The sequence below is a fragment of the Juglans regia genome, chromosome 1 (assembly GCF_001411555.2).
Source record: "Juglans regia cultivar Chandler chromosome 1, Walnut 2.0, whole genome shotgun sequence".
Classification (NCBI taxonomy): domain Eukaryota; kingdom Viridiplantae; phylum Streptophyta; class Magnoliopsida; order Fagales; family Juglandaceae; genus Juglans; species Juglans regia.
The window spans coordinates 44530919-44550009 of record NC_049901.1 but is presented as its reverse complement, the minus strand read 5'-3'; the positions used below and the strand labels follow the sequence as shown (position 1 = coordinate 44550009).

General features: G+C 39.4%; 1 protein-coding gene across 2 annotated transcripts; it reads left to right on the top strand.

The window, feature by feature from the left end:
• Positions 1–2553: 2553 nt before the first annotated feature.
• Positions 2554–18567, top strand: LOC109012626 (histidine kinase 2-like). Of its 2 annotated transcripts, XM_018994350.2 has the most exons (15): positions 3590–3691; positions 4015–4173; positions 4620–4895; positions 5523–5993; positions 11820–12095; positions 12692–12861; positions 12989–13201; positions 13301–13487; positions 13761–13812; positions 13898–14127; positions 14226–14324; positions 15531–16198; positions 16484–16990; positions 17545–17968; positions 18205–18567. In XM_018994350.2, the coding sequence occupies exons 3-14, from the start codon at positions 4659–4661 to the stop codon at positions 17792–17794; spliced, it is 3360 nt and encodes a 1119-aa protein (XP_018849895.1). In that variant the 5' UTR covers positions 3590–3691; positions 4015–4173; positions 4620–4658; the 3' UTR covers positions 17795–17968; positions 18205–18567. The 2 variants fall into 2 exon arrangements, with proteins under 2 accessions (XP_018849894.1, XP_018849895.1); XM_018994349.2 differs by lacking the exon at positions 4015–4173 and having other exon boundaries at positions 2554–3691.
• The last annotated feature ends 524 nt before the right edge of the window (positions 18568–19091 follow it).

Here is a 19091-nt window from a genome sequence, read left to right as displayed (position 1 = left end):
ATATTATTATTTCCAAATAATAAAAAGAAAAAGAAATCTTCATTGGGAGAATAATAGACATACATGTGTGAATATATATAATGCCAACCGGATATTATAGTAATGATTAAGGTAATGCTTTTGGTGAATATGGGCCATTGGCATTTACAAAGCAAGAGAAAGAAGAATTCCAAGGGGTTCGCACGTAGTAAAGAACCACCAACCCCATCAAATGGCTACAACTACCAATTAAGTGCAAAAGAATTTGACCAAAAGATTGGAATTTTAAAAGCTTCCAATTCCATCATACATACATATATATATATGTATGTATGTATGTGTGTGTATGAAAGTGGGTCACATTTATGGAGTTTGACCCTACCAACCAGCTTCTTAAATCAAACATATCATAAAGAAGAAAAATTTTAGAATAAAATACGATGATAAAAGAATAAAATTACATATTTTTAAATAGTGTATAGAATATACAATTTTTGTGTAACATGACTCCACAAAAAAATACCTATACAACAACCCTTTCAGCTGCATGCTCATCTTCCTATTTTTTTTTATTCTTTTCTTTTTTATTTATAAGAAGAATGATGATGAGATTTTTGTCATTTACCTTGTATCATATGAGTTTCTGCACAAATTGATTGCAGCCCATCTCCTTTTATTTTGGACAATCTTGAATTTAAATTAATACATCAATCTATTTATTATTTATTAATGTAGGATCTCTCTCTTTGTAATTAAAATAATTTTTTAAAAATAAAAATAAAATCAATATGTATATTGGTTTTGAAAATATAAAGACAAATTAGACCCTAAAATGATTTTCACACGTGGGTTTAACATCAAAATAAAATATATAATCTCCAAATAATCATATAATGGTTGAGTTATAAAGTGATTAGTTCAAATGATGCTTTCTTTAGTGTGCATTTTGTTCATTCATTATTTTGAAATGGTGGGTAAGGTATAAAGCCAACATGAATTTTCATTGATGCCAGCACACTAACGGTGAGATCAATACTTGTTTGGATTCGAAGATGAGTTGAGATGAGTTATGAATAATCGTAAGATGGATTATGAATAGTAGTGAAATTTATGAGTTAAAGTTGATGAATAGTAATTAATAATAATAAGATGAGTTGTGAATCCAAACCAGACTTACGCCTACATTGACACAAGTTTCCCGACTAATTGCCCATCTTTTAATTTTCTCCTACAAATTACATTAATCTCGATCTGTATCATGGAAATGCCTAATTTCTACGTACCTTCCAGCTTCCTAAACTACTCCGATTAAATCTCAAAACAAGAACCAATAAAACGAACACATGAGAGCCAACATGGCAGCATGCAATTAGAAACCAATCGAAGACTCGAGCCAATTAAGATCCATCCCGTGATGCAATGTTGCAAAACTTTCACACTCATCTATGAAAATTCATGTTGCTCGAAGAACGGAGAGCTATTGATCCTTCATTTTCTATCGTGGGAGATAAAAGATGTGAAAGATTTATACAGTAATGGCTTAAAAGCCATGGGAGGAAAAGGGAGAAGGGAGAGGAGTGTGGGGAGGGAGATATTAAACGACTCTTCTTAATAAATTTTTTAGTTTTAATTGTAGTGATCAAAATATTTATTTTATATAATTAGAAATGGAAAATGCTAAATGTATTTAAGAAAAATTTACAAAAAAATTTATGTTTCATTTGTTTTCGTAGATGAGATGAGATGATATAAATTGAGAGAAATTGTAAAAACAAACGAGACCTTATTTTTTTTTTTATATTAGTTATTAATAGGTTGAAAATTATAAAATTTAAAATTTAAAACTTAAAATTTAAAAGAAAATTAGTAGAATAAATTTTATAAATAAAATTATAAATATACGTAGCAATACTCGTTAAAATATATATATATATATATATATATTTAAAGAGATGCGGAAATATGACGATTAATCACATTTAATGAAAATAAATGAAAGGCAAAAGTAAAACCCCCTCGAAGGATGCCCCCCACAATATTTCCCACTTTACAGATTACACATAAAAGATATAAAAATGTTACTCATAAATTGATATTAAGGAGAACAAGTTTGCTATGTTTTTGTTTTGGGTCGACCCCAAGTTTACTATAAAATCATGTATATTTTGCAATTGTCAAGACTCAAAAGCATTGGTGGCCGTCAAAGACATGTGACCTAATTAATATAATCTTCAGCTTCCAAATGAAGGTTTGAAATTATCTTCATTTAAAAAAAAAAAAAAAACATTGGTGGCCATTTGGCCCCAAAAAAAAAAAAACATTGGTTGTACTCTAGCCCCCTCTCACCCTCCTTTAATTCCATTCTCTCTCTCACTTTCAAATCCGTATGCCTGCAGTCTGCCAGTAAACGAATGCCCCCATCTTTAATCGCTGAACGGTGCAGTCTCTTTCATCTCTCATACTCAACACAAAAGCAAAAGTACAACAAAAGCAAAGTAAGTATAAACACATAACGTTAAAATAAGAAATGATGCGTTCGAAACTTGGTAAGTTAATTTACGAAGGTTTTGGTGAGATATTGGACATGGGTTTTGTTTGCTTTTGCTTAACCTTCCCCACTACATGATGAGATAATCATGCGGCTAACCTCAATATCAAGCGCTGGAGACCAAACTGAACAGTAACAGAGGGGAGAGAGAGAGAGAGACAGAGAGAGCGAGTGTGTGTGTGTGTGTTGGGTTAAAGATGGAAAAGAAATGGGTTCACTTTTTATCCCCGCCTGATCATTGATTCCACTTAGCTTGGGTTTAATCCAAATTCTCTTGATGATGGGTCTGCTTTGAAAATGTTTCACTCTTGATGCTTCTTTTAGGCTATACGGTGCTGTGGGAGGCAGAAAAACCAGTTATAGAAAGAGGCCAAGTTTTTTCTTATCTCACTGATGATTCCTCACAGATCTGTCAAAATGACAACTGGATTTGGTTCAACTTGTTTGCTTGCCATGATTATTACTGCTTGGTGTCTTTCAAAAGATGGGTGTGGTTTCGAACGGCTTTAATGCTTCACTGATTGTAGAGAAAAAAACTTGGTACTAGATAATTGACACCGGGAAGTGGAAGACATATGTAAAGAGGTTGGATCACTTTTTTTTCAAAACATGTGGATAGTTGGAGCTGCTTTGTTAATATAGGAATTGGGTTTCCAGCAATTTCACCTTTTTCTCGAGCTTATTCGAGTGGGCTTGGTGAAGAATCTGGTCGATTTTCAGCAATTTCACCTTCTTGTGGAATTGTCACTGTTTTCTTGAAGAGGTCTGATTTTGATGACTTGTCCTGCCGGAGCTGGGGGCTTTCTCAAGCTTTCAAGGCTCTTTGTGAAGGTACATAGGTGGGCTTTGGCAAGGATGTCTCTGAATTGCAAGCTCGCTGGCTTGAATGGAAGATTGTCAGCCTGCTCCAAGTTGAGGAAGGCAAAGGAGCCGTTGCAGGGGCCAAATTCTGTCAGAAAATGGAGAAGAAAGCTTCTGTTTCTCTTGCTTATTCTTGTTTCTTTAGGAAGCATATGGCTTTTCTCAAGTTTAAATGGTGGGACTTTGAGGGAGAAGAATAATCCAGATTCCTGTGAAGAAAAAGCTCAAATCTTCCTACAGGAATTGAATGTCAGCAGGAACCAGCTTCACGCTTTGGCGTCCTTATTCCCTAAATCAGATCGGGTACTGTGTTTATAGCTCTTAGATTTCATCTTTAGTAGTTCTGGACTCTTCCATGTCTTGGTCTCAATTTTCTTATTGTAGCTTGAAATGTTTCTGGCTTTGCTTATGTACAGTTTTACTCTTCGTGGAACCTTGTTTCGTATTGGAACTTTTATTTGGACGTGTAGTGTTGATTTTCTTCCCACCTTTACCGCTCTTCTTCAAAATTACAGCCATCTGAATATGATGAAGTAATTTGGAAGCATTAGAAATCATACCAGGAACTTTAAACTACGATGTAAATGCTTTATTAACGTTTTTTAGTTTGGATGTTGATTTTACAGTTGGGAATGTGTTTTTATTTACACGGGGATATGTAACTACGGCCTTTCTCCGTCCTAAATGAGGGCCATGGGCCCTCGATATTAGTGGGGTGCCTTTGTTTTTTTTGTTAATGTCAGGAGCATCAAGGAAATCATGCGGAACAAGGGGTGTAAGGAAATGTAAGTATAACATATAATAGCTGCCATGTGACTAGAAAGTGTAATTTTTGTTACAGATAGTGACTTTACATAAGCAATATTAATTAGATGGCATGTTGTGAAAGGATGAGACTACCACATCGTCCGTACTCCAAGTACCTAATAATTTTACCCAAGGATGAGGACCAAACATGAACTTCACACATCTGCAATTAGGAAGGAACAGATCAATTTAAAGGTTTATAATCAGACTATATTAGGAGGGTCAAACAATTTCTTGACTGAATTGATCTGCCCGCATAGTTTCTTCATTCTGATAATGATATACTTGGTTAGGGATCCTATCTATGTACAAAAAGGGCCCAAGGCATGTACAAGATACTATTAGATGGAAAGGATGCATGGTTTTGAAGTCATTGTTTACTTGCTTTGTATTTTAGTTCCTCTCACTAGTCAATTCATTGCAGATAACGTCCCTACGGTGTACTAAAGAGTTAGGGCCCAAAATGCTCTTAAGTGATGGTGTTACTTGTGCTCTGAGTTTACCATGTTCAGAGGTGCAGGAGTTTGACAAGCAGCATATATGGGTTGCAGAAAATGATGAACATAGAGACCAATGCCCTGCTAGAGATGAGTTCATCTCCAGGAAGCTTGGAATGTCTATAATAGACGATCGACATGTACCATTTATTTCGCCATCTAAAGTTTCACCAATTTCTGCCAATCATCAGATTTGTGGAAAGGTATGATCATGTTGTTGTAAAATGGAATGCTTCATGCTTCATGCTTGACAATTTTAAAACCTTTTCATGTACTTGGATATCAGTCTTCTGATTATCAATTGAGTCTTGACTTATTTATAAAAAAAAAGGAGGATATATCAATAAAGTCTAGACTTAATAATCAACCTACACACGTGTGCCTAGACGAGAGAGTTAGAGAGAGTAATATGTATGGCTACTGAGTACACAAGAGGATACCACCAATATACTTAGTGCATACCATATGATAGGCTTCAAGATTAAAATTTGTTGTGAAAAAATAATAGATTTTTTTCACTTCCTTTTTTCCTTTTAGAGTAGTTTGGGGTGGGATGGGGGGATCACGTTAACTAGTCAAGGGTTTGGTGTAGAGCTATGCTCACAAGATCATGCCATTAATGTACTTTTATACATAAACAATGTGCTTTAAATATGAAAGGTTGAGCAAGGGCTTTGTATGTCTTAGGTATACTCTCATTTATATTATAATACCTCTTAGACTTTCTGATTCAGAATTCTAATTGAGATGGTTAAATGTTTCGACATTGCAAAAGATTATATCCATGCATGATGATATGAAGAAAAAAAAATCTTTCTGTCTTCAACCAGAATGTATTGCTATTGGTGGCACTGGCCGGCTGTGAGAAAGAGCATTGTGAAAGTTTCTGTACGTTTGTTAAAGTGAGTTGGTTACTCCTCATAGTTGTAGTGAGCTGCACGATGTTTGGCTTGCACTTAAAATTGTCGGGGAACCAAAGGGAGAAGGTTGTTCATCAGCCTACAGTGGCCCAGCAGCAGAAGCAGCAACAGCAAGTGCACAGTCCTCCTAAAGGTGCTGGGAAGTGGAGGAAGAAGCTCCTGCTTGTATTTGTGTTGCTTGGAATTACTATGTCAATTTGGTTATTTTGGTACTTAAATGAAGGAATCGCTTTGAGGAGGGAGGAAACACTAGCCAACATGTGTGATGAGCGAGCCCGGATGTTGCAGGATCAATTCAATGTGAGCATGAACCATGTTCACGCCTTGGCTATTCTAGTCTCTACCTTTCACCATGGAAAACATCCTTCTGCAATTGATCAGGTTAAATTCCCATCTTCCTTAAATGTTTTCTTTGTATATTAATTGTTTTACTTTAATTATATTTACAAATGGTTCGTTTACCTTTTGTTTAGCAAAATGAACTCTTTTAGTTGTTTAGCTATAGAGTCAAAGGTTTTTGAGGTGAGAAGACTTGGGGATAGGGTGTCCATTACTGAGAAAGGATGGAAAGGTGTGAGTTGCATATGGTTGGGTTTAGAGACTATCAGTTGGTTGGCTAACTCACTGGAGGCGTGTTTGAAGGCTGAGAACAAAGGCTTCTACTCAGCTCGACGGGAAGGCGACAGAGGCCTTACAGCCCAGCGTTGCTCTAACTCTCGTGGCTCATATATGGCTTTGGCTGTGTATGGGGGGGGAGGACGCAGGAGCTACATTCTCATACCTGAAGACAAGGCAGGAATGGGGTGGAGGAAGATGGTGGCAGTGTTGAAGGACATAGGCAGAGTAGGTGTCCAGGGAAGAAACCCATCGCCTGAGAGGGTGAAAACTTGGCCATCCAAGTCGTACAAGGAGGCACTGGAGGTGCCTCGAACTGTGCAGCTCAATGTGATGGGAGACTTGCAAAAGGGATTAACTCCCTTTTCGGCAGAAACACAGTGTGGAGTAGGTGATGGCAGAGGGGTGATGGGACTAAAAGAAGGAAAATTTCTGAAGGAGTTACGTGAAGTGCAGGAATCGTTGGGGGAGCTAACTAATAGAGTTGGGGAGTTGATACGGTGCGTTGAGGGTTATGGATTGGAAGGAGTGGGCTCGGGTTGCCATTTGGGCCTTGGGGACACGGATGGTGGGCCTAAGGGGAAGGGCCAAGTGTTGTATACTGAAACCCAGCCCAAGAGGGCACGGCAAGGAGGCCCTTTCTGGAGGAAGAAGATGCAGGCCGCAGGTGGCCCGTCGATGAGTGGGCCTGAGCCACCGTCGCCGGAAACGACGCAGTCAACTCCGTCGAAGGTTGCAGAGGCCACGTTGGACGTTGCATCGCCGGCGGGTACAGAACCAGAGCAAGTAGAAGAGATGTACGACGGCCTCTGTGCTCACGATGGCCCGAATACTGCACAGAATGTCACGATGAAGAGTATCGGCGCACAGACTAAGTCGACGACGTCAGAGGAGCCGTTTGCGAGCAGCGACAAGACCATAGGAGGTTCGGAACTTATACGTGATGTTGCTCTGGCTACTGTGTTCGAGCCTAAGTCTTCGAACCAGACACAGACAGTCCCGATGACGTGGTTGGAGCTTGCGGAACCAGTCACAGGTTGTCCCGATGAAGTGGTTGAATCAGACGCAACTATGGGTGGGTCAAGACTCACTATCTTGGCGGGAGCAGATTCTGTCGCTGGAAAGGAGATGAGTACCAGTCAGCTGAGCATTTATGGGGACTCTGTGGGTGGAGAAGAGGAGGAGATGGGTAGCCCGTCACCCTTACAGATGCTCCCACCTCATATCGCACCTCGAGCTTCAGATTGGGTACTAAAAAAAGTAGAGGAGCTTCATGGTTGGGTGGGGATTTCATGTGAAGGGTACGAAGACCAATTCATGGCTCTCTTAGTAGCCATGGAAGCTGGTCGTTCTACGGTACTGAAGTCGGCTGCTAAAAAGGAGAGAGAATTGAAAAGATTGCAATGCTCCATTAATTATGATAATAAGGAGGGAACCTCGGGAAGAGATAGAGCAAAAGGGAGGGACGTCTATATTGTTAATGAAGCCTAAAATCTTATCTTGGAACGTGAGAGGGATCAATGACATGAATAAACGACTACTTATTAGGTCCCTTCTCCGTAGTTGGAAAGTAGACGTTGTTTGCCTACAAGAAACTAAACTGGCACTTATTTCTCTTCGTACTATCAGGAGTTTGTGGGGCGGTATGCATGTGGGATGGCTGTACTTACCGTCCAATGGAGCTTCCGGGGGCATACTAGTTATGTGGGACAAACGAGTGGTGGAAAAAATGGAAGATTGCGTGGGGGATTATGTGGTGGCTTGCTCGTTTAAGAACATAAGGGATGGTTATCAGTGGGCTTTTGCAGGCGTCTATGGTCCTAATCTTGACCGGTCTCGAAGGCTACTATGGGATGAGTTGGCCGGTATTAACAGTTTATGGGACTTACCTTGGTGTATTGGAGGTGATTTTAACGTCACCCGTTTCCCGAGCGAGAGATCAGGTGGCTCGGGTTTCAACTCATCAATGGTAGATTTTTCTAACTTCATTTCCGAACAGAATTTACTAGATATTCCTCTTGCAGGTGGTTCCTTCACCTGGTCTAGCAATCGAGAACTTCCATCTTGGTCGAGGATAGATAGATTTTTAATCTCTCCGGAATGGGAGGCACAATATCCAGATCTCATTCAGAAGAGACTTCCCAGGTTGTATTCAGATCATTTCCCCATTCTTGTGAATTGTGGGGGCATCAGAAGAGGCCCAAGGCATTTCAAATTTGAGAACATGTGGTTGAAGTCGGAGGGTTTTCTGGACAGAATAAGACAATGGTGGTCTTCTTACCATTTTAATGGTAACGCTAGCTATAAAATGGCTTGCAAGTTAAAGTCTTTGAAAAAGGACCTGAAGGAGTGGAATATACAAGAGTTTGGTAATGTGGACAGTCAGAAATCTGTTCTAATGGAGGAGCTTAAGAACATGGAGGGTGTGGAAGAGGAGAGGGTTTGCACTGAATCCGAGCGGGCCCGCAAATTCCAAGTGATTGCGGAAATTGAACGGTTGTCTCTTTTGGAAGAAATATCGTGGCGTCAAAAATCACGAGCTTTATGGTTAAAGGAAGGGGATAGATGCACCAAGTTTTTTCACCAAGTGGCCAACTCACATAGGCGGTACAATGCTATAGATACTTTGTTGATAGATGGGGCGGTCTCTTCCAACCATACCGAAATTTCAGACCACATTGTCAATTACTATGATAAGTTATTTTCGGAACAATTTGGGTGGAGACCAAGACTCGACGGGTTGGTGTTTGATGTTCTTGACCCGCAGGTTGCGGAACGACTCGAGAGGCCATTTGATGAGGTAGAGGTCAGGTCGGTGATTAAAGGTATGGCGGGTGATAAAGCCCCAGGTCCCGATGGCTTCTCCATGGCGTTCTTCCAGACATGTTGGGATGTGCTTAAAGATGATATTATGGAGGTTTTTCATGAATTTCATAGAAGTGGGCGTTTTGAGAGAAGCCTTAATAGTACATTCTTAGCACTCATTCCTAAAAAGCCCGGAGCTGTAGAAGTGAAAGATTTTCGTCCCATTAGTTTGGTGGGTGGGCTATACAAAATTTTATCCAAAGTATTGGCGAACAGAATGAGTAAGGTGATGGAAGGCTTGATTTCGAAGCCTCAAAATGCATTTGTTCAAGGTAGGCAAATCCTTGACTCGGTGCTTATAGCCAACGAATGTCTGGAGAGTCGTATTAAATCAGGAGAGCCGGGACTCCTTTGTAAGTTAGACATGGAGAAAGCTTACGATCACGTCAACTGGAGTTTCTTAATTTATATGTTGGAAAGATGCGGCTTTGGCTCTAAATGGTGTTCCTGGATCCTTCATTGTATTTCCACGCCTTGTTTCTCTGTTTTGGTGAATGGCACATCCAAAGGTTTTTTTAAGAGCTCTCGAGGTTTGCGACAAGGAGACCCTCTTTCTCCTCTTCTCTTTGTTTTTGTGATGGAAGCTTTCAGCAAGATGATTTTAGGGGCGGTAGAGGGAGGATTCATATCAGGATTCTCAGTGGGAGAGGCAAGTTCAGGTTTGCTTAACATCACTCACCTTTTGTTTGCCGATGATACACTAATCTTTTGTGAGGCCAGACGGGAGCAAATCCGAGCTTTGAGAGCTCTTTTATTATGCTTTGAAGCTGTGTCAGGCTTGAAGGTGAACTTGGCTAAATCAGAGGTAGTACCAGTGGGACATGTACCCAATGTGGAGAGTCTGGCATCCATCTTGGAGGGTAAGATAACTCAGCTGCCCATGAAATATCTTGGTCTTCCATTAGGCGCGGCGTTCAAAACGAAATCTATTTGGGATGTTGTAATAGAAAAAATGGAGAGGAAACTAGCTGGTTGGAAGAGGATGTACTTATCTAAAGGGGGCCGGGTGACTCTCATAAAAAGCACTCTGTCTAACTTACCAACATATTTCCTTTCCTTATTTCCGCTCCCTGCTAAGGTGGCTCATCGCATGGAGAAAATTCAACGTGATTTCCTATGGGGAGGGATCAAAGATGAGTTTAAATTTCACTTGGTGAAATGGGCCACAATTTGTTCCCCTATCAAGGAAGGAGGTTTGGGTATACGGAATTTGAGAACTTTCAATCAAGCCTTGCTTGGCAAATGGTTATGGAGATATCACCAAGAACGGGATGCCTTGTGGCGAACCGTTATTGCGTTGAAGCATGGGGAATCGTGGGGAGGGTGGTGTTCTAATGCAGTGAGTGGACCTCATGGAGTTGGGCTTTGGAAACACATTAGAAGAGGGTGGGACACATATGCAACGCTTACTTGCTTCAAAGTCGGCAACGGATCTAAGGTAAAGTTTTGGCATGACTTATGGTGTGGTGATCGGGCACTCAAGGATGTTTATCCACAAGTTTATAGCCTAGCAAGAAGGAAAGAAGCTTCTATCGCAGATCTGATTATCTCTTCCCATGGCTCTTCCCAATGGAACCTCACTTTTCATAGAGATGCACAAGATTGGGAGATGGACGACCTTTCGGCTTTTTTTGATTTTGTGTATTCCACTAGTGTGTCGGGGGAAGGAGAAGACAAGTTATGTTGGCGTCCATCTAAGAAGGGAGTGTTCACGGCTCGCTCTTTCTACCATTCCTTAAACTTGCACAACTCAATCCCGTTCCCATGGAAAAGCATTTGGAAGACAAAGGCACCGCTAAAGGCAGCTTTTTTTGTATGGACAGCATCTTTGGGGAAGATTCTTACCATAGATAACCTAAGGAAACGTGGCATTATCGCTATAAATTGGTGTTACATGTGTAAGAAGAGTGGTGAGTCCGTTGACCATCTATTACTACATTGTGAGGTTGCCATGTCTTTATGGACAGATGTCTTAGCACGGGTGGGGTTAGCGTGGGTGATGCCGGAAAGGGTGTCTGATTTTCTAGCCTCTTGGGGAGGTATTAGGGGCAACACTCAAATTGCATCCATATGGAAGATGCTACCTATTTGTCTATGGTGGTGCATTTGGAGGGAGCGGAATGCAAGATGCTTTGAAGATCAAGAAAGATCAATGGAAGAGCTTAGAATTCTGTTTTTCAATACTTTACTCCATTGGTCGATTGTAATTGATTTTCATGGCAGGTCTTTTCATGAGTTTCTTGTATCTCTAAGATAGACATTGTGAACGTGTTCATGTATATGTCCCGTGTACTTGGACACTCTATGTCTCCCTTTTGATCAATAAAAATCTGTTTACCGATCAAAAAAAAAAATTATATTTACAAGCGTATGTCAATGATTACAATCATATTCAATCCTCTGTACATAACAGTTGCTTCCTTTACAAAGTTACCCTCAAGTATTAACTAAGAGTCCAATGGTATAGTTTCTTGAACTGTAGTTGTAATGTGCAATGTGGATAATAGTCCATGATTGGAAAAGAAAAAATCATGCTAATGGCTATCTTTTCCTTGTGTGATCATGGGCATATAGTCATGCAAAACCTTGCTGAAAGGATGAAATCTTTGTGAAGTGTTGAATTTATTTATTTGAGAATTCAGCTTTGATGTAAGAAACAAGTCATTAACTCACGAATTAGTATGCTGTCACGTGACGTTCACTTTGGAGTTTTCTCTTTTATTACAGAAAACATTTGGTGAATATACCGAGAGAACAGCTTTTGAGAGACCACTTACTAGTGGTGTTGCTTATGCTTTGAAAGTTCCTCACTCAGACAGGGGGCAATTTGAGAAGCAGCACGGATGGACGATCAAGAAAATGGAAACAGAGGACCAGACTTTAGTCCAAGATTGTATTCCAGAAAATTTGGATCCTTCACCTGTTCAAGATGAATATGCACCTGTAATATTTTCTCAAGAAACGGTCTCCCATATTGTCTCTATTGACATGATGTCTGGAAAGGTGTGCTTCATTGAGCTAATGATGTTCCCATATTGGTTTACTACTTTCCACTTAATTAAGCAAGACACTCACTCAGACTTGTATTCACAATTTTTGCCCTGCAAAAAATCTTAAGTCTCCTTCAAATTGATGTGGTATAGAGCTGCCAATGGATAAACTTCCACGTAATGGAGCTTATCCTGATTGATTTGATTGACTTGGACATTGACCAAGTTGATGATTGAAACCGTTTGCAGTACTTTGATATAAGAAAAATGTTTATAGGAGGAATTTAAAACATTCATTTAATGCCGTGTTGTTTGTCAGTGTGCTTAGGATGTCATCAGTCAAAGTTAGGCAACCATCACATATGCATAATCAGGTTTGATTTTTATGGGGCTACTTATAGTGGTCCAGTAATGAAGAACTTTATGCAGCCACGTGCTTTCAAAGCAGATCTCCCATTTGAGATTTTAATCTCAATGTGTCATTATGGGTCAAGATTACAAGTACTTCAATATGATTGATGTTTAGGCGCACCACTTCAAGGTCACGATTTATGTTTAGGCACATCTTTAAGATCACACATCTCTTTAAGATCTTATACTGTAAAATAGGAAGATCGTGAGAACATCTTGCGTGCAAGGGCAACTGGAAAGGGAGTGCTTACATCTCCTTTCAAGCTATTGAAATCCAATCACCTTGGCGTTGTTCTCACATTTGCTGTATACAACACTGACCTCCCTTCAGATGCTACATCGGAGCAACATATTGAAGCTACTGTGGGGTAATTCTCTCCCAGTATTTTCTTTATTCTGGTGGCCTAGAACTCATGTATGCCTTGTTGTGAAGTATACAATCTTATACCATTGAGCCAGAATTGACTCTTATTCTGGGACTCATTTTGTATAAAGGTATCTGGGTGCTTCATATGATGTCCCATCACTGGTGGAGAAGCTTCTGCACCAACTTGCCAGCAAGCAAATGATCGTTGTGAATGTTTATGATACAACCAATAAATCTTCTCCCATCAACATGTATGGTCCTGACATCACTGATACTGGCCTATTGCACATTAGTAACCTTGATTTTGGGGATCCACTCCGGAAGCATGAGATGCATTGCAGGTTAGCTCCTCAAGTTATTGTCTTCATATCAGCCCTTGATGTGGAATGATGTGGAATCACTTATTTTTTTAAGCTCTAATTATGTTCCTCTGGTTGCAGGTTCAAACAGAAACCTCCGTTACCGTGGACGGCAATAAATGCATCATTGGGACTCCTAGTTATCACTTTGCTTGTCGGACATATCTTTTATGCTGCCATAAGTCGAATTGCGAAAGTGGAGGATGACTATCGCAAGATGGAGGAACTCAAAGTTCGTGCTGAAGCTGCAGATGTGGCAAAATCTCAGGTGCATTTTATTTCTGATCTTCTTTAGTTCTTTTTGGTAAGCTTTTTGGGCTTGAGAAATACTGACAGATGACTACTCCCTATGTTTCTCAGTTTTTTTTTTTTGATAAGTTGTGTTTCTCATAGTACATAATTTTTTGCATTCACAGCTTTAGATAATAACATCATGATTTTCTCTTTTCTTTTTTCATTTTGTTCCTTCTCTTTATTAGTTTATTTCTTACGAAATGTACCTTCGAGTGATCATGTCACTGAAGTTTTCTCTCCTCTGCAGTTTCTTGCGACTGTTTCCCATGAGATCAGGACTCCAATGAATGGTGTTTTAGGTATAATGAGTCTTTTAATTACAGAATATGATATGCAACTCCCAAAGGATTAACTAACAAGATACTATTTACAATCATATTACAGGTATGCTGCAGATGCTGATGGACACTGAACTTAATGCAACTCAACTGGATTATGCACAGACTGCTCATAATAGTGGGAAAGATCTAATATCACTGATAAATGAGGTTCTTGATCGCGCTAAGATAGAATCAGGCAGGCTTGAGCTTGAAGCTGTACCTTTTGATCTGCGTTCTGTTCTTGACAATGTTTTGTCACTTTTCTCCGGAAAATCTAATGAAAAAGGGATCGAGGTAAAATCAAGTTATTTTCTTTTAAACTCTTTTGCTGTTCTTGTTGATATCAGTTCTTATGTCAACTTGAATGTTGGTGTTCTTTTGGGCGAGAAAAGTTGGCGGTTTATGTCTCGAATCAAGTACCTGAAGTCATCATTGGTGATCCTGGACGATTCAGGCAGATTATCACAAATCTTGTAGGAAACTCAATTAAGGTTAGTTGTTATTTTTCAACATATGTGAGTTGAGTCCTTAGGGAAATTACGCAACATATGTAAGTTGAGCCCTACTGTCATATGGAATTGTTGTATTTTTTATTTATCCATAATAGAGGAAGGCATATTCAAAGTACTTGGAGGTATACAACAGATTCACCTAGTGTGTGTGTGAGAGAGAGGGAGGGAATCCTGCAAAGTAAAACTAGAGAAATAAAGGTTTGCTGCCATCCACTGGTAAAGCATATTGAAGAAGTCTTGAGTGTGGCTTCTCTAATCTCTTATACAACACCATTCTATCAAACTGCCCCTTTCATTGAGATTATGTCCGTTGTCAGGAGTGAACTGCAGTTTAAAACTAGAGAGACAAAGGTTTGCTGCCATTCACTGGCAAAGCGTACTGAAGAAGTCTTGAGAGTGGCTTCTCTTGTTTTTTTATAGGTAAAATAAATTTTTATTGAAACATAAGAAAAGGCATTGCCCAAGTACACAGGAATTATACAAAAGAAAACACCTAGTTCTGTTGAGTATACAGCAGAAAACCAAAGAAATAAAGTGTGTAAGAAGAGATTTCTAAGTTCATCCAAAGAGCGCTCCCTATCTTCAAGGCTCTTCTCATTCCTTTCCAGTCAAATACACCACATAAGACAAAGGAATCATTCTCCATGCAGCAGTCACATAAGGACTGCCTTGAAGACCATTGCAACAAGTTAGAAGATCCACCAATCTCCTAGGCATCATCACCCATGCAAGTTTTGTCCTACTAAATATCTCATCCCATAGTGCCCTTGCCACTTTGCAATGTAATAATAACCGATCCACAGATTCACCATTCTTCTTACACATATAGCACCAATCTATAACAATAAGTCCTCACTTCTTCAAATTGTCCATAGTCGAGATTTTCCCAAGAGACAGTCCAAACGAAAAAAGCAACTTTGGAAGACACCTTACTCCTCCAAATACTCTTCCAATGCAACTGGAGACTGGCTTCTCTTATCTCTTATACAACGATGTTCTATCAAACTGCCCCTTTGACTGAGATTATGTTCTCCATGCATTTCCACGTATTAAACTTGTGCTACAAGCATGCCAATCAGATGGTCATTTTTTATAGTTCTTTTATACATGTTAATGCATCTTTAAGGATCATTTTACTGGTTGGATAATGTTGGTCTGTTAACTTTTTACATATTTAAACTGCAGTTCACTCGTGACCAAGGACATATATTTGTTTCGGTGCATCTGGAAGATGAAGTGAGGGGCACCCCAGATAGCATGGATGAAGTCCTGAGACAAGGCTTATGTTCTGTTCAAGACAACTCTGACAAAACTTATAATTCATTGAGTGGGTATCGTGTGGTTGATAGACAGAAAAGCTGGGATCATTTTAAAAAGCTAAGCAGTAGAAATCCAATGGAGGAACCCGAAGTGATCAGATTACTAGTAACCGTTGAGGATACAGGTGTAGGAATTCCTCTTGATGCGCAAAGCCGCATCTTCACACCTTTCATGCAGGCAGACAGTTCCACTTCACGAACACATGGTGGGACTGGAATAGGATTGAGTATATGCAAATGTTTGGTGGATCTCATGGGCGGTGAGATAGGGTTTGTGAGTGAACCTGGCATTGGCAGTACTTTTTCATTTGCCGGACCTTTCAGAAGAGGAGAAACAAGTTCTCTGGATACAAAGTGGCAACAATATGACACAGCTGTTTCAGAGTTCCAAGGATTTAGAGCATTGGTAATTGATAAAAGAACCATCCGAGCCGAGGTCACTAGATATCATCTGCAGAGGTTAGGGATATCCACGGATATAGCTTTCAGTCTGAAATCAGCATGTTCTTATCTATCAAATGCTTGTGACACAAGGTAGATTTTACTTCCTGAATCCTAACTATTTTTAGCATTGGCTGCTTCTTTTGAACTTTTTTGTTTCATGAGCTGGACCCATTACATCAAATAGTTTTTTCTAGTCAGAGCCGATATCTTGGACTGTCTACTGTCTAAATAAAGGTTTATTATCTGCCTTATCACAAAATTAAGAAAAAGGAATGAGCTCATCATCGGTAAATTTAATTATAAAGATTACTTAAAATTTTACTGTGCAGTCCATGCTTGAATTTGCTAACACATTTTTTATTGATTGGTTTGCAGTGTGTCAACAAATTTGGCCATGGTCCTTATTGATAAAGATGTTTGGGATGAAAAAAATGCTCTCTTTTTCCATCATTCACTCAAAGATCATGGGCAAAACAGCAGGACAGAGATCCCCCTAAATCTTCCTAAGATTTTTCTTGTGGCTACCTCCATTTGCCCCAATAGACGCAGTGAGCTCAAATCTGCTGGGCTCGTAGATGATGTACTGAGTAAGCCTCTTCGGTTAAGTGTCTTAGTTGCCTGCTTCCAAGACGTATTTGGAAGTGGTATGAAGAGGCAAATACACAGAAAAAAAGCATCTTCTCTTGGGAATTTACTAAGAGAAAAGCACATTTTGGTGGTGGATGACAATGTAGTTAATAGAAGAGTGGCAGAAGGTGCTCTAGTGAAGTATGGAGCAATTGTGACCTGTGTGGAGAGCGGCAAGGCTGCTTTAGCAATGCTTAAGCCACCACATAACTTTGATGCTTGCTTTATGGATCTCCAGATGCCAGAAATGGATGGGTAATCAATCTTTCTGTTCTTTACTCCAAAAATTTCCTATTTAATTTTTTACTGCAAAGGGATCTAGATGTGTACACATCAGACAAAAGTGAGGACCTTGAAATTGTCTACAGTACCTGTTGGGGACCTTGCTTGAGTTTCCCAGGGCAAACGGTCAGCCTATCACCTAAAATTCTCAATCCAAAATCTATCTTTTATTGGTCTCTCGCCCGAGTTGTTTGTGATAGTCACTTAATCTCTATTGATAAGAACTTGTTGAATATAGGTAATAGAGAATGTTTCAGTTGGGCAGCATATTAATCAGTCGGACCTCCACCTAGTCACTGTTATAAATTTTTGTTTGACTCTAGTTTGAACGCTGCAACTTTTATTGTAATTATTCTCTCTTTTTTTTTTATTGAAAGGATTTTATGCCAAATTACCATGAAGTTTACAATGGGTTCATAAAAGTGGGAGTGCCCTTAATTTTAGCATCTCATATGGCATGCTTTCCATTAAATAAATCTTGTCCTGTGTATGGGTTTTATTCTTATACTCTATCTGCAATTATGCAGGTTTGAAGCGACACGACAAATCCGCTTTGTAGAGAGTGAAGTTAATGAGAAAATTACATTAGGGGAAGTATCGATAGAAATGTTTGGGAATGTAGCTCATTGGCACACACCAATATTGGCTATGACGGCTGATGTGATTCAGGCTTCAAATGAAGAGTGCATGAAGTGCGGGATGGATGATTATGTGTCAAAACCATTTGAAGAGGGGCAGCTTTATTCAGCAGTGGCACGTTTCTTTGAGACTGGTTGACGAGCTGGACGAACATATGACTGAGGTTGTTCATCAGTGGTTCGGCCAAGCAGTTCATCTGTTTTCCGGATTGACCGTCATATCGTTAGAGTTCTCCAGCTAACGACAAGCTTCACAGCAATGAGCTTGTGGTCAGGCTAATCCTAACTGCATTTTCCTATCTTCACAGATATGGTAATTTCAACATTACTCTAGTTGATGTATTGAATTTGGGCATGCATACTGGCATCATATTTAAGTTTTTTAATGTATTGCAAGATTCATGTTGACCATGTCAATTTTAGCAAGTAATAATAATAGTCTCGGTGAGCTTAGATTTTCAGTACAACATCTACATTCTGTACACGAGAGAATATGGTACTCGTGTCCATGTTTGCTCATAATTTTCACCAACTAGTATTTATTCTCAGGAATCTGGGCGGCTGACGGAGGTAACATGTTCAACTATGTGTGAATTCTGGAGGAGAGCGATCAAGTACCTACCAGTATATCATCATCCATTCATCACCCTCCAAGGAACATATGGCCTACTGGAATGTATTATCCCACTATTTGTTTGTATATGAGTGCCCCCATTTATTTATTTTATTTTATTTTGTATGCATTATCCAATGAAGTAGGTTAAAGATAAAATGTAATGAAGAATCATCCATTTTTGAAACACTTGTGAGATAATATATATTTCATCTTCGCAGGAATTGTATTAGACTGTGTTACTGACTTGTAACATATAGTTTGGTATATGAAATAACAACTAGTAGCTTAACAGGTAATATCTCTTGTTTATTGAACCTGTTGATCAACATTTAACCCTCAACAGGAAATCAGGAAAGCTTTGAGAGGTATTATGATATAATTGAGAGTGAATGTAAAGGCATATAAAACCCTTTGTTCAAACTATACTATCTAATGCACAGGATATTATAGTTTAGATTGCAACCCCATCAAACCATCTCTCTCTCTCTCTGAGATCCTCTTTTATAATTTCCAGTAGATACAACTAGTCGCTCTTTCATTTCCATCCAAGGAATTCTTTTGAGAAAAATGGGGGAAGACATGTTAAAAGTGCAGGAACTTTGAATCTAGTCTGAATAATGGTACGCTAGCTGTTGGGCCAGGATTCCTTTGGTTTCTAAGAGTTCAAGCAGAAGAGAGAGCTTGGAAATACATGGGAAAAGTTAAGGTAGATGGTGTTAAGTTGGAAAAGTAGGTTGGCTTTGTTGTTCCATCATTGTATTCAAGTACCTCAGATAGCATGCAGCATGATTATGACACTAATGTTTGTCTGTGGCAAACA